General features: G+C 36.1%; 1 protein-coding gene across 9 annotated transcripts in view; it reads left to right on the forward strand.

Annotated features, from left to right (window-relative positions):
- The window catches only part of SCAPER (S-phase cyclin A associated protein in the ER), a 445,755-nt gene that overhangs the window by 147,561 nt on the left and 274,960 nt on the right, over positions 1–23,234 (forward strand). For all 9 annotated transcript variants that reach the window (XM_057723485.1, XM_057723488.1, XM_057723489.1 and 6 more), the window contains 2 exons: positions 926–1,081; positions 11,191–11,333. In XM_057723485.1, coding sequence (XP_057579468.1) covers positions 926–1,081; positions 11,191–11,333 — 299 coding nt within the window. The remainder of the gene's footprint in view (positions 1–925; positions 1,082–11,190; positions 11,334–23,234) is intronic.

Genomic DNA, 23,234 nt, shown 5'->3' on the forward strand with positions numbered 1-23,234 from the left:
ATATGGAGGTTCCTCAAAAAACTAAAAATAGAGTTGCCATATGATACAGCAATTTCTCTCCTGGGCATATATCCAGACAAAGCTATAATTCAAAAAGATACATACACGCCTCTATTCATAGCAGCACTATTAACAACAGCCAAGACATGGAAACAACCTAAATGTCCACTGACAGATTAATGGGGAAAGAAGCTATGGTAAGTATATACAATGGAATATTACCCAGCCATAGAAAAGAATTAAATAATGCCATTTGCATCTACATAGATGTGCCTAGAGATTATCATACTAAGTAAATCGGAAGGAGAAGGACAAATACCATATGATTTCACTTATTTGTAAAATCTAAACCATGACACAAATGAACTTATCTACAAAACAGAAACGGACTGGCAGACATAGAGAACAGCCTGGTGGTTGCCAAGGGGGAAAGGTCAGGGGGTAGTGTTGGACTGGGAATTTAGGACTAGCAGATGCAAATTATTGATATTATATATAGAGCAGATAAACATGTCATATTGTATAGCACAGGGAATTATATTCAATATCTTGGAATAAACTATAATGGAAAAGAATATGAAAAAGAATATATGTATATGTATAACTGAATCACTTTGCTGTACACCAGAAACTAACAGAACATTGTAAATCAACTATACTTCAATAAAAAAAAAATGTTTCAGTGGCAGACCTTTATTTACTCTAAATCACTTCTTACTACAGCCTATGGATTTGTTATGTACATTGGATTATTATCCATTTTGGGGTTAAATATGGAAAGAAAAGACTATAAGGCATTCCTTTTTTGTTCCATGCCTTACCATTGATTTATATTATTATATAAAGACTTAAGTTTCTTATTTTTGTGTTGTGCCTTAGAATTAACCTGATTTGAAATTCACTTTCTCTGTTTTTTTTATTGAAGGTAAACGAAATTGCCTTTATAAATACCCTTGAAGCCCAGAACAAACGCCATGATGTTTTATCAAAATTGAAGGAATATGAGCAGAGGCTTAATGAGTTACAGGAAGAGCGTCAGCGAAGACAGGAAGAGAAGCAAGCACGTGATGAAGCTGTTCAGGTAGAGTTTTATTCAGCAAGCATTTATTGAGCACTGGCCATTTCCTAGGCTCTGAGCCAGGTGCTGAGGATGGAAAAAGGAGTAAGACCCAGTCCTTGTTCCCAAGGGTGCATGGTTTAGTATAGCGCAGTTTGGAAACAGGAAATCTGATTGCGAAGACAGCGTGTACTCCTTGAGATAAGATTATCAGTGTTTTTGTCAGTTTGAATCTCCAGTCTCAACCAGATGAAGGACTAAATTGCTCTGGACAGATTATTATCTATTCTTTTCTAATTGGGTTGGGCAAGAATATGTTCCTTTCTTCCATTAAAAATGGATGGTGTTTGAACCAGTGTTTATAGCCTTAAAGAACTGGGCAATCTTTATGCTTATGACAAGGAGTACCTGTCATATATTGGGCAGTGTCATTAGGTACTTTAGCCTCTGTAGCATTCCCTAAATTAGCCGTTCCCAACCTTTTTGGCACCAGGGACCAGTTTCATGGAAGACAATTTTTCCACGGGCCAGTGAGGGGTGGGGGATGGTTTTAGGATGATTCAAGTGCATTACATTTATTGTGCACTTTGTTGCTATTATTATTACATTGTAATATATAATGAGATAATTATACAACTCACCATAATGCAGAATCAGTGGGAGCCCTGAGCTTGTTTTCCTGCAACTAAACGGTCCCATCTGGGGGTGATGGGAGACAGTGATACCGGAAATGTGTTGCTTATGTCCAGTCTACTCTGTAATCTCGTTTTGGTTGCTGTCACTGCAGAAAACCCTGCTTCACAAAGACAGGATGTTGGAAATGGAAGCAGGCTTTTTAGTGCTTTTGTGGCAGTCTCAGGATATTCTGCCTTGACTTTAATCCAGAACTGTATGGAGATTTGAAGTTGTCTCAGACATACTTTTAAGGCCATCATCATTTGCAATCTCAAGCAGTTGATCCTCTTCTAGCATAAAGTCAATTAACCTGGCTTATTCACAAATTGGTCATGGATCCATTCCTTCCCAGTTCAGGGGTCTTTTGTGATTGGGGAGTAACGCTCAAACTTTTTTAAAAGCTAAGTGATCATGCACCAGCTGGGAGAAAGAAGGCCCTTGCTAAGTCTCTTTCAAAATTTCTGCTAATGTTTGAAATGTGTCAAAAATTCCAGTGTTCACTCGTCACCCCCATGATTCCAGTTTGGCTTTGAACGCAGCCACTTTATCTGCCGACTTGTTCACAGTTGTTATTCTCCCCTGAAGTGACAGATTGAGTTTGTTGAGCAGGTTGAATATGTCACACAAGTAAGCAAGTTTTGTGACCCATTCTGCGTCACTGAAATGCACTGCTGATGGTGACTGTTCTTCTAAAAGAAATCTCTGGAGTGGCTCTTGTAACCAGAAATTCTGGCCAGTGATCTACCTTTAGAAAGCCGTCTCACTTCTGTGTATAAGAGAAGATGTATGTGCTCTGTGTTCATCTCCTCACAGAGCTGTGTGAACAGATGTGAGTTAAGGGCACATGTTTTAATGTGGTTGATAATTTTAATCACATCTGGCAAAATGTTGTTAAGTTCAGGTGACATTTTTCAGCTAGCCAGAATTTCTCTGTGGATGACACAGTGCGTATACTCACATTCAGAAGTGCCCTCTTTGACCCAAGTAGTGAAACCAGAAAGCCATCCAGTCATGGCATGTGCACCGTCCATGCATTTACCAATACAAGATGACCAATTCAGTTTTCCTGATATGTAATCATTCAAAGACTTGAATAGTTCTGCAGCTGTGGTGTTGGTTGGCAACAAAAGTGTACATAATATATCCTCATGCACATCCTCCTGAAAAATATATCGCATAAAAACAAGCATTGTTGCCTTGTCAACATCGGTAAACTCATCCACCTGGATTACATACCATGGTGACTCACTAACCTTCTCTAACAACTGTGCCTCAGCATCCTCTGCTATTTCATCAATTCGTCTAGTTATGGTGCTCGCTGAAAGAGGAACATGTGCCACCTTTTGAACTGCAGCCTCTCCTAAAAGTTTATGACAGATGTCCTTAGCAGCAGGCAGGATCACCTCTTCACCAATAGTAAAGGGCTTCTTAGCTTTAGCAATGTGGTTAGCCCTTAAGAATGATGCTCTCAGTGCAGACACATTTGATGAAGTGGTAGCCTTCAAAAGTTGCTTCTGTTCTTTGTGTTCATGTTTTTTTTTTCTTTTGAAAACATCCAAAGGCTTGTCTTTTAATGCATTGTTCTTGGTCTCCATGTGGCGAAGCAGATGTCAAGGTTTCATGGCTTTGTTGGATAGCCAGTCACCACGTGTTATACAAAGTGGGCTTGGAGAAAGTGAATCACCTGTTGTAATGAACCTGTAATTTAAGCAGAACTCTTGGTATTTTCTTTTAAATGCAGTTTTCTTTTTGTTGGCAGTCTTAGAGTCTTCTGCTGTCTCATCATTGGGTCTTTCCCACTTTTCAAAGAAGCTCTCCAGCGACGTTTGTTTTTTACTCATTTTGGCTAGAGTTAGCTTGTGGGCTTACCAAAACTGTGATTGAGACAAGTGTTCAGAATAGGAAAGAGGTGCAGATGGAAGTGGTAAATAAAATAACGGGTGGGCCATGCACAGACTAAAATTGTTGGAGTCGGACTTAAAACCTGTCACCACATGCAGCTGTACAGTTGAAGTACGTGAACTCACTTGCCACTGTAAAGCCTGCCACCAGATGCAGCTTAATTGTCACTTGCCATTCACTGATAGGGTTTTGATATGAGTCTGCAAGCAATTGATTTATTATGGTCTCTATGCAGTCAAACCTCTCTGCTAATGATAATCTGTATTTGCAGCTGCTCCCCAGTGCTAACATCACCACCTCAGCTCCACCTCAGATCATCAGGCATTAGATCTCATAAGGAGCATGCAGCCTAGATCCCTTGCATGCACAGTTCACAGTAGGGTTCACGCTCCTGTGAGAATGCAGTGCCGCTGCTGATCTAACAGGAGGCGGAGCTCAGGTGGTAGCGTGAGCAGCTGTAAATATAGATGAAGCTTCACTCCCTTGCCCACTGCTTACCTCCTGCTTGTGAGGCCTGGTTCCTAACAGGCCACAGACCAGTAGCAGTCCGTGGCCCAGGGGTTGGGGAACCCTGCCCTAAGTTAGCTACCATTTTCAGGATGGGAAGAAGAGTTAACTCATAAACTTTAATGCTGTTTTTAAACTATTTTGGATCTTCTTCAAGATCAAATATGAATGCAGGCATACTTTATTACAACTAATATTTATTTGTTTATTCATTCAGTGATCATTTACTGAATTACTACTATAATCCATATGCTATGCTTTGCTCAAGGACATGAAAAAGATATATCTTTGATCTCAATGGGAAGACATATGTGTAAGTAAATCTTAACCCATTAGGATAAGTGTAAAGGTGTTTTTGGAGGCACAAAGGAGTGGCAAAGACATGAGAAAGTCAGGAAAAGCTTCCTGAAGGAGGTGATGCCTCAACTAAGTTTTGAAAAATGAGACAGTTGCAAATGGTGAGAAGTGGATATTCCATGCAGAAGGAGCTATGAGTGAGTATGGCACGTAGAGTTAGGGACCTGACCATGAAGAGCTTTGTTGTTAGGTTAAAAATAAGGGATGTTATTATATTTCATCCTTCTTCATGTCACTGGTAATTTTAGGAAAGTATACAGTTTTCAAGTTTATTGGTTACTGTATGCTATTTTTGTACACTAGCAAGCAGTCCTGTATTCAACCCAATCTCTATTTGGTTTAAGTTCAGGGTCTTATTTTAATCTGAGTGCCAAGCTGACTTATGATTAACAATGCAGGATGCTACTATAGGAGAAACTTTAGCTTTTCCTCTTAAAGGAGCAGTAAAAATTTCATTTTTGTCATTTAGATGAGTAAGTCAAATAGGATATTTGAATTTTTAATTTGAGCCATTCCTTCAGCTTTATTGGTGTTTTTCTCCATGGGACCATTCTATAAAAATAATTGTTTTGAAAATTGTGTGTTACTTTTGAGCAACCATTATGCATTAATAATTCAGAAATAAATGAGATATGATCTTTGCCTTTATGGGAAATAATACAACAGTGTGAAAGTGTAATAGAAACCAGAATAGGCTACAGTGATATCACACATAGTAGGGAATAATTAGCTCTTTTGGTGGGAGGGGAATGTTAGGGAAAGTTCTGTGGAAGAGGTGACTTCTTAGCTGGATTTTGGGGGAAATATACGAGTAACGTGTATTTTTGAATAGACTACTTTTTCTGCATTTATTTTGCAGTTTTGAAGATTTAAAATATAATAGTTATCTTATGATGACTCATTCATAATTTGTAACATTTCTTAAGGCTTAAAGGAAAGCAGTTCTTTTCTGAAAGTAGTAAGAAATTTTCTGTACTTGCTAACACAAAAATTTTTTTTGACTACTCGGAATTATTTTTCTTTTTAAAAGTTGAGACATTTCCTATGGGTTTAATTTTCAGTGAAAAATTTAAAACCTATATACCTAAGTTTGATCGAGATAAGTGGTACTAGAAAAATTCATTAGTAGTATATAATATATATATAAAATTAAAAAAATTTTTTAATGTGTAGTCATTACTAGATGTGCAAGGTGCTAACACCGAGCATTCTGTAAATACAATAGTAAGGTACTAACTTAATAAAGAATTCAGAGGTCCTCCATCTGGTTTACTTTTACTCTTGAAACATTCCCATAGTTAATTGTTAAAGGCAATTGTGATTCTTGTTTTTTGTAAGTGAAATACTAAGTTAATGCTGCCATTATATATTCTGAATTTGCCTTTTTTGTTGTATATAAATTATTGATGGGTTAGTTTTAAGCCCAAGTTCCTTAGATATTCTGCCTTATCCTCTTGCCCTAATCTTTTGTTTTCTTAGCCTGCCATTAACACATCCTTGAATGTGAAACAAAGTACATGGGAGTCTGAGAGGTTTCAGGAAGTTTGAGAGTTAAATATCTTTCCAGTTCATTTGCTGTAGGTTTTTTATTTGTGAGCATATAGATTTATAATGAATGTTATTTTATAAAGTTATGCTTCATTCATATCATTCATTTAATAGATATTTATCAAACTCCTGCCCTGTACAAGATGCTTTTGTGGGGTACAAAGTTTCCTATCTTTAGGAAACTTAAATTTTAGAAAGAAAAATATAGATGAATTTACTAATTTTACTCATTAGGTATACCATTACCAATTTCCTTTTCCACTTATTACAAACAGAAGATTGGATATTTTTTGAAGTCCACTTATTTTTAATAGTACATTGTTGGAGTATTTCTTATATCCATAAAAATGATCAGCAAGTTGACATCATATTTATGCATACAACTTAGTAGCTACATTGCACATACATATAAAGTAATTGTTTTTATATAATATTAATAAATTTCATTTATAAGGCCAGTTTATAATTTTTAAAATTATATCCCTCTGGGACGGAGAGGGTGGGGGGGGGAGTCATGGGAGGGAGGGGATATGGGGATATGTGCATAAATACAGTTGATTCACTTTGGTGTACCTCATAAGCTGGTACAAGAATGTAAAGCAATTATATTCCAATAAAGAGCTAAAAAAAAGTATATCCCTCAAGATTTTGGTTTTATAAAATATGAAATGACAAGTGTTGGTTTAATTCTTTATATTTAGTGCTTTAACCTTTTGCATTTTAGTGTGAAAGTTGTGTTTTCAGACATAATGAAGATTTTTTTAAAAAACTTTAAATACATTTGAGTTTCAGAAAACTCTTCTGTTCATGTTTTTTATTGGAGAAAATTTTCTGTACCAGACTTGTTTTTTACTCTTGAGTTTTTCATAGAGTATATAGCTAAAAAAGTTTCTAGATATTATACTTAGCAATGAGAAATATTGGAATTGCCAAAAGGTTCTTTGGTTTTTTTCTGTAAGAGGGGTCTAATAGTACTTAGCTGGCTTTAGCTTCACTGGAAACAGTTTTGTTACATTGTATGTGACAGCTGTCATATCAGCATGCATTTAAAAGAAGACATCAAAATTGGTGAATTTTTGTGTAGCCATTTTAATATTGAAGATGGAAGCAAAAAAGCAACACTTTTGGCATATTATACTTCATTTTTTTTTTTTTAACAGAAAAAGATTTTTATTTCAAAACTGAATGTGAAAAAACAACTTTGGCATAGCATTCCTATAATGACTTGTTCGATTGTTATTATTTCTAGTTCCCTGAAAGTAGTAGCTTTTTACAAAGCTTTTTACAAAAAAAATACAGTTTGATATCAATAGAGATAGCGAAGGACAGGTAAGTTTCATAAGACCCTATAAGTATATGCTTCATTATTTTAAGAAAGGTAAAAACGCATCTGAAATGCACAAAAAGATTTGTGCAGTGTATGGAGAAGGTGCTGTGACTGATCAAACGTGTAAAAGGTGGTTTGTGAAGTTTCATGCTGGACATTTCTCACTGAACATTTCTTGCTGGACGATGCTCCATGGTCGGGTAGACCAGTTGAAGTTGATAGCAGTCAAATTGAAACAATAATTGAGAACAATCATCGTTATACCACATGGGAGATAACCGACATACTCAAAATACCCAAATCAAGCGTTGAAAATCATTTGCACCAGCTTGGTTATGTTCATCGCTTTGATGTTTGGGTTCCACGTAAGTTAAGCCAAAAAAACCCTTCTTGATTGTATTTCCGCGTGCGATTCTCTACTGAAATGTAATGAAAATGTTCCGTTTTTGAAACAAATTGTGACGGGCATTGAAAAATAGATATTGTACAACAATGTGGAATGGAAGAGTTCATGGGGCAAGCGAAATAAACCATCACCAACCACACCAAAGTCCGGTCTACATCCAGAGAAGGTGATGTGCATATGATGGGATTGGATGGGAGTCCTCTATTATGAGCGCCTTCTGGAAAATGAAACGATTAATTCCAACAAATCCTGCTCCCAGTTAGACCATCTAAAAGTGGTACTTGACGAAAAGCATCCAGAATTAGTCAACAGGAAATGCATAATCTTCCATCAGGATAACGCAAGACAACATATTTCTTTCATGACCAGGCAAAAATTGTTACAGCTTGGCTGGGAAGTTCTGATTCATCCACTGTATTCACCAGACATTGCACCTTCAGCTTTTCATTTATTTCAGTCTTTACAAAATTCTCTTAATGGAAAATATTTCAATTCCGTGGAAGGCTGTAAAAGGCACGTGGAACAGTTCTTTGCTCAAAAAGATAAAAAGTTTTGGGAAGCTGGAGTTATGAAGTTGCCTGAAAAATGGCAAAAGGTAGTGGAACAAAACGGTGAATATGTTGTTCAATAAAGTTCTTGGTGAAAATGAAAAATGTGTCTTTTATTTTTACTTAAAAAACTGAAGGCACTTTTGGCCCACCCAGTAGCTACAACCAGTTCATCAATAGTATGTCAGAAAGTAAAGACTATGTTTAAAATCTACTTGCATGCCTCCAACAATCCGAATCCGTCAGATATGCTCTCCTGAAATCAGTGCATTCCCTCTACTTCCCAGGACACCCTCAAAAAAAAAAAAAAAAAAAAGAAAGAAAAGAAATAGGGACCCTTTGTGTTACTATTTTAAAAGAGTTTTCTTCCCCTGGGCAGATACAGCTTGTTGTAGATATAAAGTTACTATTGTGAGCTTAGTTAACTACTAGAAATATTAGCGTCTCTCTTCAGTGTTCTCGAAATAGAAACTGCTTTAGCATTTTTTTTTTCTGCTATCATTTACTGAACACTTATGTATGTATTTAACGCTTTGCTAAGTACTTACCTATGTTAATAATTTACATCTCACAACAAACTGGGTCTCTTTAAGGTAAGATGACTTGCCCAAGGCTATGTAAGTAGTAGTTACTAGAGCCTAGATCATTGTAGTGTGTTCCATTCATCATAAAATGTAGGGAGCAGGGAGATGTTGTGTGAACGACCTGGGGGATGGGGATGAATTGAAAGAAGTATATCAGTACATCTAGTAGTATGGTGAAAAGTAGCTGAGTACTCCTAGTAGGCAAAAATACACAGGAAGTATATCACAGTATTTTTTTTTTTTCTTTTTTTTTCTTTTTTTTTTTTTTTTTATTATTATTTTATTTTATTTTTTTGGGGGGTACACCAGGTTCAATCAACTGTTTTTATACACATATCCCCATATTCCCTCCCTTCCTTGACGCCCCCCCCTCGATTCCCCCCCACCCTCCCTGCCCCAGTCCTCTAAGGCATCTTCCATCCTCGAGTTGGACTCCCTTTGTTATACAACAACTTCCCACTGACTATTTTACAGTTGGTAGTATATATATGTCTGTACTACTCTCCCGCTTCTTCTCAGTTTCCCCTTCACCCCCCGCCCCCTCCCATACCTCGAGTTCTCCAGTCCATTCCCTGTATCTGCTTCCCTGTTCTTGTCACTGAGTTCATCAGTGCCATTTTTAGATTCCGTATATGAGAGTTAGCATACAATATTTGTCTTTCTCTTTCTGACTTACTTCACTCTGTATGACAGATTGTAGTTCTATCCACCTCATTACATAAAGCTCCATCTCATCCCTTTTTATAGCTGAGTAATATTCCATTGTATATATATGCCACATCTTCTGTATCCATTCATTTGTTGATGGGCATTTAGGTTGCTTCCATGTCCTGGCTATTGTAAAGAGTGCTGCAATAAACATTATATTACAAGTTTCTTTTGGGATTATGGTTTTCTTTGGGTATATGCCCAGGAGTGGGATGACTGGATCATATGGTAGTTCTATTTGTAGTTTTTGAAGGAACCTCCAAATTGTTTTCCATAGTGGCTGTACCAACTTACAGTCCCACCAACAGTGCAGGAGAGTTCCCTTTTCTCCACACCCTCTCCAACATTTGTTCTTTCCAGACTTTGTGATGATGGCCATTCTGATTGGTGTGAGGTGATACCTCATTGTGGCTTTGACTTGCATTTCTCTGATGATGAGTGATGTTGAGCATCTTTTCATGTGTTTGTTGGCCATCTGTATGTCTTCTTTGGAGAAATGTCTATTTAGGTCTTCTGCCCATTTGTGGATTGGGTTATTTGCTTTTTTGGTATTAAGCTGCATGAGCTGCTTGTATATTTTGGAGGTTAATCCTTTGTCCGTTGTTTCATAGGCAATTATTTTTTCCCATTCTGAGGGTTGCCTTTTAGTCTTGTTTATGGTTTCTTTTGCTGTGCAAAAGCTTTTAAGTTTCATGAGGTCCCATTCGTTTATTCTTGATTTTATTTCCATGATTCTAGGAGGTGGGTCAAAAAGGATGTTGCTTTGATGTATGTCAAAGAGTGTTCTGCCTATGTTTTCCTCTAGGAGTTTGATAGTGTCTGGCCTTATATGTAGGTCTTTAATCCATTTGGAGTTTATTTTTGTATATCACAGTATTTTAATGAATTATCTCCTGCCTTGATGATGATGATTAATTATTGAGAATTCAGTGTATGCCAACCCCTGTGGTAAGTGCTTTTCATGTATCTCATATGTTCTTCACAATACCCTAAAGAATAAGCGCTATTGTTGTCTTCTAGGAAACTAAGTCACATATATAATAAAACTAGACCAGGGTCACCCAGCCAGTTAATAATGTAATCAGGAAACAAAATCCGAGAATCTAATGCAGTGTCCACTCTCTTACCCACTATGCTATATTATAATGCCTCTTTCTCCTTGCCACAAGCTTTTCTTTAGTTAATTCCTATTTGAAAGCTTAGTTCAGAAATAAAATCTGTTAATTATGCTTTCTTCATCACGTTCTGTTATTTCTACAACCATTTCCAAACACAGGGCTTCAGAAGTGATTAGTCAAAGTATTTATCAGGCTCTCATACAACATAAATGACATAGTATCTGCTTAAAAGTAGCATTTATTCTTATAATTATTTGCAGCTCTGATAAATGGCATATGAAAACCAGATAGTATTGATATTTGATTTTTGTTTAGATTCTGAGAAGCATATCTAATGACAAGCCAGGGATCTATTTGGCTTGAATATATAAGTTGTTGTCAGAGCTGTGTCACCTTTAATCATTTTCATCTTACACATAATTCTAACATCTTCTAAATTATTTCTGATATTAGGAACGTAAGAGAGCTCTAGAAGCAGAACGGCAGGCCCGTGTAGAAGAATTGTTAATGAAGAGGAAAGAACAAGAAGCCCGAATTGAACAACAGAGGCAAGAAAAGGAAAAAGCCCGTGAAGATGCAGCCCGGGAAAGAGCTAGGTACTTCATTTACTATCTTGATTTTGATCCTGATGAATATTTTGCAGTGAGTGCATATTCAGATCAAGTCTTAAAGCTATTTACTATCATGTAGATTTTTTTAGAAATAGTTACATATATGGAAATGTACTGAATTTTTATTTCCAGGAATTAAGATATCGTACTCAAAATTGAAACCATTTATGCTGGATGGGAAACTTGATATTTCAAGATATTTTCCATTGTAAGAGATGGAATTTGATTCTAGCTAAGTGAAGCAAAGTAAATTTTAAGGAAAATATTGGAAGCAAAAGTGGTAGGTGGTTAGACAACTAGGCTTGGATATGGTCAAGCGTCAGAGGCTGGGTCACAGGAGCCACAGTGGTGGTCTTTTGATGGACATAGTCTGGTCAGCATGTTGCCACTCTGATTATGATAAATGACACTCAGCCATCCCTACATTTTAAAATCACTTGTTTAAGATTCAGAGACCCAGGAAAAAGCATTTAATTCGTCAAGTTGATTTGTGCTTTTTGATCTTGTTTATGAAATCCTTTTATATCCTGTGTCATAAGATATTCTTCAAAATGTTACAGTTTTTCAGTTTGACACACATTTAGGTTTTAATTCCTTTTAAGGTAACTTTTTTATATGGTATGAAACAAAAATCTAAATTTATTTATCTGCATATAGATATCCATTTATCACAACACCATTTGTTGAAGAGACAAGTTTTTAACCATTGCACTGCCTTGCTACGTGTTCATGGTCAATTGATCATAGATGTAAGCTACAATTATAATAGATGTAAGATGTTTATTTTGGGGCTTTATCCTGTTATTTTGATATCTACATGTCTATTCTTCCTCCAGCACCACACTGCTTTAACTACTGTAGCTTTATAGTACGTTCTGAAATTATATAATGTAAGTTCTCCAACTTGTTCTCTTTCAATATTGCTTTCCAAATAACTTTTTAGGGTAGGTTGCCAGTTTCTAAAAAAGAAGCTTGCAAGCATTTTTATAGTAATTCCCTTGAATCTATAGATTATTGTGGGGAGAATTGGCATCTTTACAATCCATAAATATGGTATGTGTCTCTATATCTGCTTTAATTTCTCTCAACAGTATTTAGTTTTTGGAAAATAGGTCTTGCATTTCTTTTCTTAAAATTATTCCTAAGTACCCTTTTGGAAGCCATTGTGAAAGGAATTATTTTCTTTATTTCATTTTTGGTAGTATTTTTGCTAGTATATATAAATATAATCATTTTTTATATATTTTATTTTACAATTTTATAATGATCTTGCCCAACTTGCCTATGAGTATTTTCCTATTAGTGTTTTCTTTTTTGCTATTGTTCCTTAGGATATTTTACATAAAAGGCTTATGTCATCTGCAAATTGAGATTGTTTTATTTCTTGCTTTCTAATACAGACCCCTTAATTTCTTTTTCTTGCCTTATTGCACTGGATAGATCCTTCAGTATAATGTTAATAGAAGTTGTGACATTGTATATCCTTTGTTCTTGATCTTAGAGGGGAAACATTCAGTCTTTCCTATTACCTATGCTATAGTTGTGGGTTTCTCATAAATCCCTATTATTAGGTTGAAGAAGTTCTCTTCTATTTCTAGTTTATTGAGAGTTTTTAAACTTGAATGTACTTTGAATTTGGTTAAATAAATGCTTCTTTTGGGGCATTCATTGAGATGATCATGTGGTTTTTATTTTTTATTAATGTGGTTTATTACATTAATTAATTTTGGATATTAAAGCAACCTTGCATTCCTGGGTTATTCCACACTTGGTTATAGTGTATAATCATTTTTATGTATGTTGTTGAATTCTTGTTAAAGATATGTTCATAAGGGATATTGGTGTGTAATTTTCTCACGATGTCTTTATCTAGCTTTTTTGTCATGGCAATACTAGCCTCATAGACTGTAATGGGAAGTGTGTTTTCCTGCACTATTTGCAGAAACTGTGTAGGATTGGTATTATTTCTTGCTAAATGTTTAATATGCCAGTGAAGCCATCTGGGCTTGGAATTTTCTTTTGGGGAAGATTTTTAAATTACCAAATAAATTTTTCTTAACATATTATCAACCTATTGAGATTTTTCTCTTTCTTATTGAGTCAGCTTTGGTAATTTGTGTCTCTCTTGGAATTTGTCCTTTTCATCTGAGTTGTATGTTTTTATAAAGTTAATAGTTCCTTATAAGGATTTTAATTTTAATATGATCTATAGTGATGTCCTTCTTTCATTCCTTATTAGATAATTTGTGTCTTTCCTCCCTTTCTCCCTCTCTCCCTCCCTCCTTCTCCCTCCCCCCCCCGCCCTTGTTATTCTAGCTAAAGGTTTATACATTTTGTTGATCTTTCCAAAGAACCAGCTTTTGGTTTCATTGAGTTTCCCCCTTATGTTTCTGTATTCTATTACATTGATTTCCACTTTGATATTTATCATTTCTTTCCTTCTGCTTACTTTGAATTTGATTAGCTTTGCTTTTCCAACTCTTATAAAGTCAAAACTTAGTTGATTAATTTTAGATATTTCTGCATTTCTAATATAAGCATTTGAAATTACCAGGTTTCATCGTAGCATTTCTTTCATCTCATCAATTTTGATATTGTATTTTTATTTTCATTCAATTCAAGATTTTTTCTAATACTCCTTATGATTTTCTGATTCCTCAGTTATTCAGAAGTATGTTATCTAGTTTCCAAATATTTGGAATGTCTCCAGTTTTTCTGTCATTTTCTAATTAAATATTTTGTGGTTGAAGAATGTTTTTTGTATGATTTCAGTCCTTTTAAATTTATTAAGACTTACTGTATGGCCTTGAATGTAGACTAACCTACAGAATGTTCTGTGTGCTCTTGGAAAATATGTGTATTCTGCTGTTTTGGATGGAGTGTTCTCTAAATGTCAGTTAAATAAAGTTAGATGATAGTGTTGTCTAGTCTTCTGTATACTTACTGATTTTCTGTCTAGTTATATTAATTCTTGAGATAGAGTTTTTGAAATCTCCAAAAATAATTGTTAAATTGTCTGTTTCCCTTTTCAGTTTTGACATTTTTTTGCTTCATGTATTTTGGTGCCTCAATGTTAAGGGCATGTAATTTATAATTATTATAACTTATTGGGGTATTGACGCTTTCATTATTATGAAATTTTCCTCCTTGGGTTTTTTTTAGACCTTTTATTGAGATATAGTTGACATGCAATGAACTGCATATATTTAAAGTGTACAATTTGATATTTTTTTATTAGTAATGTACATATGACAATCCCAATCTCCCAATTCATCCCACCCCATCTCCCCCCATTTTCCCTCTTTGGTGTCCACATATTTGTTCTCCACATCTGTGTCTCTATTTCTGTCTTGCAAACTGGTTGATCTGTACGTTTTTCTATATTCTGCATATATGAGTTAATATACAATATTTGTTCTTCTCTTTCTGAGTTACTTCACTCTGTATGAGAGTCTCCAGGTCCATCCATGTCTCTACACATGTCCCAATTTCATTCCTTTTTACGGCTGAGTAATATTCCATTGTATATATATACCACATCTTCTTTATCCATTCATCTGTTGATGGGAATTTAGGTTGCTTGCATGTCCTGGCTATTGTAAATAGTGCTGCAGTGAACATTGGGGTGCATGTGTCTTTATGAATTATGGTTTTCTCTGGGTATATACCCAGTAGTGGGATTGCTAGGTCATATGGTAATTCTATTTTTAGTTTTTCAAGGAACCTCCATACTGTTCTCCATAGTGGCTGTGTCAATTTACATTCCCACAAACAGTGCAAAAGGATTCCCTTTTCTCCATACCCTCTCCAGCATTTATTGTTTGTCGATTTTCTGATGATGCCCATTCTAACCAGTGTGAGGTGATACCTCATTATCATTTTGATTTGCATTTCCCTAATAATTAGTGATGTTGAGCAGCTTTTCATGTGCCTCTTGGCCATCTGTATGTATTCTTTGGAGAAATGCCTATTTAGGTCTTCTGCCCATTTTTTGATTGGGTTGTTTGTTTTTTTGATATTGAGCTGGATGAACTGTTTATATATTTTGGAGATTAATCCTTTGTCTGTTGATTCATTTGCAAATATTTTCTCCCATTCTGAGAGTTTTCTTTTTGTCTTCTTTATACTTTGCTGTGCAAAAGGTTTGAAGTTTCATTAGGTCCCACTTATTTATTTTTATTTCCATTGCTCTAGGAGGTGGGTCAAAAAAGATCTTGCTGTGATTTATGTCAAAAAGTGTTCTTCCTATGTTTTCCTCTAGGAGTTTTATAGTGTCTGACCTTCCATTTAGGTCTTTAATCCATTTTGAGTTTATTTTTGTGTATGGTATTAGGAAGTGTTCTAATTTCATTCTTTTCCATGTATCTGTCCAGTTTTCCCAGCACCACTTATTGAAGAGGCTGTCTTTTCTCCATTGTATATCCTTGCCTCCTATGTCATAGATTAGTTGACCATAGCTTATCTCTGGGCTTTCTATCCTGTTCCATTGATCTATATTTCTGTTTTTGTGCCAGTACCATACTGTCTTGATCACTGTAGCCTTGTAGTATAGCCTGAAGTCAGGAAGCCTGATTCCACCAACTCCGTCCTTCCTTCTCAAGATTGCTTTGGCTATTTGGGGTCTTTTGCGCTTCCATACAAATCATAAAATTCTTGTTCTAGTTCTGTGAAAAATGCAATTGGTAATTTGATGGGGATTGCATTGAATCTGTAAGTTGCTTTGGGTAGTATAGTCATGTTCACGATGTTGATTCTTCCAACCCAAGAACATGGTATATCTCTCATCTGTTTGTGTCATCTTTGATTTCTTTCGTTAGTGTCTTATAGTTTTCTGAGTACAGATCTTTTACCTCCTTGGTTAGGTGTATTCCTAGGTATTTTATTCTTTTTGTTGCAATGGTGAATGGGATTGTTTCCTTAATTTCTCTTTCTGATCTTTCATTGTTAGTGTATAGAAATGCAAGAGATTTCTGTGTGTTAATTTTGTATCCTGCGACTTTACCAAATTCATTGATTAGCTCAAGTAGTTTTCTGGTGGCATCTTTAGGACTTTCTATGTATAGTATCATGTCATCTGTACACAGGGACAGTTTTACTTCTTCTTTTCCAATTTGGATTCCTTTTATTTCTTTTTCTTCTCTAATTGCTGTGACAAGGACTTCCAAAACTATGCTGAATAGTAGTGGCGAGAGTGGACATCCTTGTCTTGTTCCTGATCTTAGAGGGAATGCTTTCAGTTTTTCACCATTGAGAATGATGTTTGCTGTGGATTTGTCACATATGGCCTTTATTATGTTGAGGTAGGTTCCCTCTATGCCCACCTTCTGGAGAGTTTTTATCATAAATGGGTGTTGAATTTTGTCAAAAGCTTTTTCTGCATCTATTGAGATGATCATGTGGATTTTATCCTTCAGTTTGTTAATATGGTGCATCACATTGATTGATTTGCATATATTGAAGAATCCTTGCATTCCAGGGATAAACCCCACATGGTCATGGTGTATGATCCTTTTAATGTGTTGTTGGATTCTGTTGGCTACCATTTTGTTGAGGATTTTTGCATCTAAATTCATCAGAGATATTGGTGTGTAGTTTTCTTTTTTTGTAGTATCTTTGTCTTGTTTTGGTATCAGAGTGATGGTGGCCTCATAAAATGAGTTTGGGAGTGTTCCTCCCTCTGCAATTTTTTGGAAGAGCTTGAGAATGATGGGTATTAGCTCTCCTCTAAATGTTTGATAAAATTCACCTGTGAATCCATCTGGTCCTGGACTTTTGTTCATTGGGAGATTTTTAATCACAGTTTTAATTTCATTACTTGTGATTGGTCTGTTCATATTTTCTATGTCTTCCTGATTCAGTCTTGGAAGGTTATACCTTTCTAAGAATCTGTCCATTCCATCCAGGTCATCCATTTTATTGGCATATAGTTGCTATAGTAGTCTCTTATGGTGCTTTTTATTTCTGTGGTGACTGTTGTAACTTCTCCTGTTCCATTTCTAATTTTATTGATTTGAGTCCTCTCCCTCTTTTTCTTGATGAGTCTTGCTAGAGGTTTATCAGTTTTATTTATCTTCTCAAAGAACCAGCTTTTAGTTTTATTGATTTTTGCTATTGTTTCTTTGTCATTTATTTCTGCTCTGATCTTTATGATTTCTCTCCATCTACTAACTTTGGGTTTTGTTTGCTCTTCTTTCTCTGGTTTCTTTAGGTATAAGATTAGATTGTTTATTTTGGATTTTTCTTGTTTCTTGAGGTAGGATTGTATTGCTATAAACTTCCCTCTTAGAACTGCTTTTGCTACATCTCATAGGTTTTGGATAGTTGTGTTTTCATTGTCATTTGTCTCTAGGTATTTTTTGATTTCCTCTTTGATTTCTTCAGTGATCTCTTGGTTATTTAGTAGCGTATTGTTTAGCCTCCATGTGCTTGTGTTTTTTACAGTTTTTTTCCTGTAATTGATTTCTAATCTCGTAGCGTTGTGGTCAGTAAAGATGCTTGATACAATTTCAATTCTCTTGAATTTACCAAGGCTTGATTTATGACCCAAAATGTGATTTATCCTGGAGAATGTTCCATTTACACTTGAGAAGAATGTGTAACCTGCTGTTTTTGGACGTAATGTTCTATAGATATCTATTAAACAAGCTGCTTTATTGTGTCATTTAAAGCTTGTGTTTCCTTGTTAATTTTCTGTGTGGATGATCTGTCCATTGGTGTAAGTGGAGTGTTAAAGTCCCCCACACTATTATTGTGTTACTGTCGATTTCCTCTTTCATAGTTGTTAGCGTTTGCCTTATGTATTGAGGTGCTCCTATATTGGGTGCATATATATTTACAATTGTTATTTCTTCTTGGATTGATCCCTTGATCTTTATGTAGTGTCCTTTCTTGTCTTTTGTAGCATTTTTTATTTTAAAGTATTTTATGTGATATGAGTATCTCGACTCCAGCTTTCTTTTGATTTCCATTTGCATGGAATATCTTTTTCCATCCCCTCACTTTCAGTCTGTATGTTTCCCTAGGTCTGAAGTGGGTTTCTTGTAGACAGCATATATATGGGTCTTGTTTTTGTATCCATTCAGCCAGTCTGTGTCTTTTGGTTGGAGCATTTAGTCCACTTACATTCAAGGTAATTATTGATATGAATGTTCTTATTACCATTTTCTTAACTGTTTGTTTTTGTTTTTGTAGGTCCTTTTCTTCTCTTATGTTTCCCGCTTGGAGAAGTTCCTTTAGCATTTGTTGTAGGGCTGGTTTGGTGGTGCTGAATTCTCTTAGCTGTTGCTTGTATGTAAAGCTTTTCATTTCTTCATCGAATCTGAATGAGATCCTTGCTGGGTAGAGTATTCTTGGTTGTAGATTCTTGCCTCTCATCACTTGAAATATACTGTGCCACTTCCTTCTGGCTTGCAGAGTTTCTGCTGAGAAATCAGCTGTTACCCTTATGGGAGTTCCCTTGTATGTTATTTGCCGTTTTTCCCTTGTTGTTTTTAATAACTTTTCTCTGTCTTTAATTTTTGTCAATTTGACTACTGTATGTCTTGGCGTGTTTCTCCTTGGGTTTGTCCTGCCTGGGACTCTCTGCGCTTCCTGGCCTTGGGTGGCTATTTCCTTTCTCATGTTAGGAAAGTTTTCGGCTATAATCTCTTCCAGTATTTTCTTGAGTCCTTTCTCTCTCTCTTCTCCTCCTGGGACCCCTATAATGCGAATGTTGGTGTGTTTAACATTGTCCCAGAGGTCTCTTAGGCTGTCTTCAGTTCTTTTCATTCTTTTTTCCTTATTCTTTTCTGCATCAGTGATTATCACCATTCTGTCTTCCAGGTCACTTATTCGCCCTTCTGCCTCAGTTAATCTGCTATTGGTTCCTTCTAGTGTATTTTTCATTTCATTTATTGTGCTGCATATCTCTGTTTATTTGTTCTTTAATTCTTTCAGGTCTTTGGTAAACTTTACTTGCAACTTTTCGATCTTTGCATCCAATCTTTTTTCAAAGTCCTGGATCATCTTCACCATCATTATTCTGAATTCTTTTTCTGTAAGGGTGCCTATCTCCTCTTCATTTTGTTGTTTTTCTGGTGTTTTATCTTGTCCCTTCATCTGATACAAAGTCTTTTGCCTTTTCATTTTCTTTATCTTCCTGTGGCTGTGGTTTTCAGTTCCATAAAACGAAATACTGCTGAAACTGCTTGATACTTCTGTCTGCCCTCTTGTGGAGGAAGCTATCTAGGGAGTTCCTGCGTGCTTCCTGTTGGGAGGGACTGATTGTGGGTTGGGCTGGGTGGGTGGGGCTCAGTAAAACTTTAATCTGCTTGTCTGCCAATGGGTGGGGCTGTGTTCCTCCCCTGGTGGTCATTTGGCCTGAGGCGACCCAGCACTGGAGCTTACAGGCTCTTTGGTGGGGCTAATGGTGGACTCTAGGAGAGCTCACGCCAATGAGCACTTCCCAGAACCCCTGCCGCCAGTGTCCCTGTTTCCTCGGTGAGCCACGGCTGCCCCCCACCTCTGCAAGCAACCCTCCAAGCACTAGCAAGTAGGTCTGTTTCAGTCTCCTATGGGGTCACTGCTCCTTCCCCCTGGGTCCTGGTGAGCACACTATTTTTCGTGTGCCCTCCAAGAGTGGAGTCTCTGCTTCCCCCAGTCCTGTGGAGATACTGCAATCAAATCCCGCTGGCTTTCAAAGTCTGATTCTGTGGGGATTCCCCCTCCCATTGCCGAACCCCCGGGTTGGGAAGCCTGACGTGGGGCTCACAACCCTCCATTTAGTGGGTATAGTTCTGCGATATAACTGTTCTCCAGTTTGTGAGTCACCCACCCAGCATTTATGGGATTTGATTTTAACACGATTGCGCCCCTCTTACCGTCTCATTGCCGCTTCTCCTTTGTCTCTGGATATGTGGTGTCTTTTTTGGTGAGTTCCAGTGCCTTTCTATTGATGATTGTTCATCAGTTAGTTTTAATTCCGATGTTCTTGCAAGAGGGAGTCCTCCTACTCCGCCATCTTGAACCATCCTCCATCCCATAGGTTTTTTATCGTAGTGTTTTCATTGTCATTTCTCTGTACGTATTTTTTGATTTCCTGTTTGATTTCTTCAGTGATCTCTTGGTTATTTAGTAGTGTATTGTTTAGCCTCCATGTGTTTGTGCTTTTTACAGTTTTTTCCTGCCTCTTTGGGTTTTTAAAAAATATTTGTCTTAAAGTCAGTTTTTTTTCTGTTTTAAATGTTGCCATGTTTATTGTTCACATGATATCTCTTTTTCTGTCTAAAAGGAAACTTGTTTTGTGTCTCTGTGTCTAAAGTGTGTCACTTATAGACTAGCTGAGGTCTATAGTTGAGGTTTCCTTTTATATCTGGCCTTCTGATTTCTATCTTTTGATTGAAGTGTTTAGTCCATTCTCATTTAGTTTAATTCATTGATATAACTGAATTTAATGTCTGCCATTTTGATATTTGTTTTCTATATGTCTCAAGTTTTATTTTTCTCCTTTACTATCTTCTTTTTTTGTTAAACCAGTACTTTTTAGGGCATCATTTAAACTTTTCTCTTGATTTTAAAAACTGTGTTCTTTCATATACAAGCAGCTCATACAGCTCAATATCAAAGAAACAACCCAATCAAAGAATGGGTGGAAAATCTAAATAGACATTTCTTCAAAGAAGACATGCAGATGGCCAAGAGGCACATGAAAAGCTGCTCAACATCAGTAATTATTAGAGAAATGCAAATCAATACTGCAGTGAGGTATCACCTCAACACCAGTCAGAATGGCCATCATCAAAAAATCTAGGAGCAATAAATGCTGGAGAGGGTGTGGAAAAAATTGCTTCCATGTCCTGGCTATTGTAAATAGTGCTGCAATAAACATTATGGTACAAGTTTCTTTTGGGATTATGGTTTTCTTTGGGTATATGCCCAGGAGTGGGATGACTGGATCATATGGTAGTTCTATGTGTAGTTTTTTAAGGAACCTCCAAATTGTTTTCCATAGTGGCTGTACCAACTTACAGTCCCACCAACAGTGCAGGAGAGTTCCCTTTTCTCCACACCCTCTCCAACATTTGTGGTTTCCAGACTTTGTGATGATGGCCATTCTGATCGGTGTGAGGTGATACCTCATTGTGGCTTTGACTTGCATTTCTCTGATGATTAGTAAACAAGACTAAAAGGCAACCCTCAGAATGGGAAAAAATAATTGCCTATGAAACAACGGACAAAGGATTAACCTCCAAAATATACAAGCAGCTCATGAAGCTTAATACCAAAAAAGCAAATAACCCAATCCACAAATGGGCAGAAGACCTAAATAGACATTTCTCCAAAGAAGACATACAGATGGCCAACACACACATGAAAAGATGCTCAACATCACTAATCATCAGAGAAATGGCATTATTTCTTTTTAACTAGATGGTCTTCCTTCAGTATTTCTTGTAAGGCAGGTTTGCTCCCATTGAATTATCTTGATATTTCCTTTGAATTATCTTGTAAGCAGGTTTGCTTCCATTGAATTATCTTGGAATATTTTTATTTTGCCTTCATTTTGAGTGGTATTTTCTATGGATATAGAATTCTTGGTTTTTCTTTCAGTACTTTGAATCTTCTTACTTTTGTTGTTTCTGTTGAAAAGTCGACCTTTTAATCATACTGTTTTCCTCTGTATACGGTGAGTTGTTGGGTTTTTTTCCTGTTTTCAAAATTTTCTCTTTGATTTTGTTTTTCACCAGTTTAACTGTGATTTGTCTAGGTTGGTTCTCTTCATGATTATCCTATTGTGTTCATTAATATTTTTCACAAAATTTGGAAAGCATTTGGCCACTGTTTCTTCATACATTTAATTGTCATTTCTCTTCAGGTTCTTCTGAGTTGTAACAGTTTCTCAGACTTTCCATGGTTTTGATAATCTTGACAGTTCTGAGTAGCGGTCAGATATTTTGTAGACTTTTCCTCGCTTAAGATTTGTCTGATATTTTTCTCATGGTTAGATTGAGGTTATGGGTTTTGGGAGGAACACCGCAGAGATGAATGTGAACTACATTTTTAAAATGTCTAAGGTTCATGCTATCACCTTGACTTCTCACTGATTTTGTTAATCTTGATCACCTGGCTGACGTAGTACTTGTCACTTTTCTGCACTGTATAGTTAATAAATTTCCCTATGCTGTCCTCCTTGGAGGCAAGCCACTATAAGCACAGCCTATGCTGAAGAGATGAGGAGTTATTCTCTACCTTCTTGAGAGAAGAATTTCTACATAAATTATTTGCAGTTCTCATGTATTTGTCCTCCCATTTATTTATTAAATTCCTTTTTTATGTCAACATGGACTCATTTATGTTTGTATTACACTGTGGATTATAAACCAGTATTATGGTATTTATTTTGTTGCTCAAATTGTTTCACCTTTGGACATTGGGTTGCTTTTTCATTTGACTCCTGTTTGCCTTTGACATACTTCATCATTTTGTTTTTTGAGTACTTCCTTACTTCCTGGCACTGCAAGATACTGCAAATTCATCTTGTATTTTCCCTGCTTCACCCCTAGAAAGCCATTTGTTTGAGGATTCCTAGTTCCTTTTGTTGGAAAGTTTTAAAAAAAACTGTTTATCTTTGTCTATTGAGATTATCTGTTGAATCATTGTCATGATATTTTTCCTTAGGTTGGCATACTTTCTTTTAATTCTTATAACATATTTATAATACCTGTTGTAGTGCTTGTCTACTAAATCCAACATATGACCAGCAGTTTCATTTGACTTTTTTTTTCCTAAGCGTGGTCATACTTCTTTGTAGGTCTCATAATTTGTTTGTGATTGTTTACTCTCCTATTCTCTTTGTGAGTTTTTGACTTTTCTTTTCCTTTCATATTGTTTTATAGGTTTTTGGAAGGG

Source organism: Hippopotamus amphibius, chromosome 2 (genome assembly GCF_030028045.1).
Source record: "Hippopotamus amphibius kiboko isolate mHipAmp2 chromosome 2, mHipAmp2.hap2, whole genome shotgun sequence".
Taxonomy (NCBI): Eukaryota; Metazoa; Chordata; class Mammalia; order Artiodactyla; family Hippopotamidae; genus Hippopotamus; species Hippopotamus amphibius.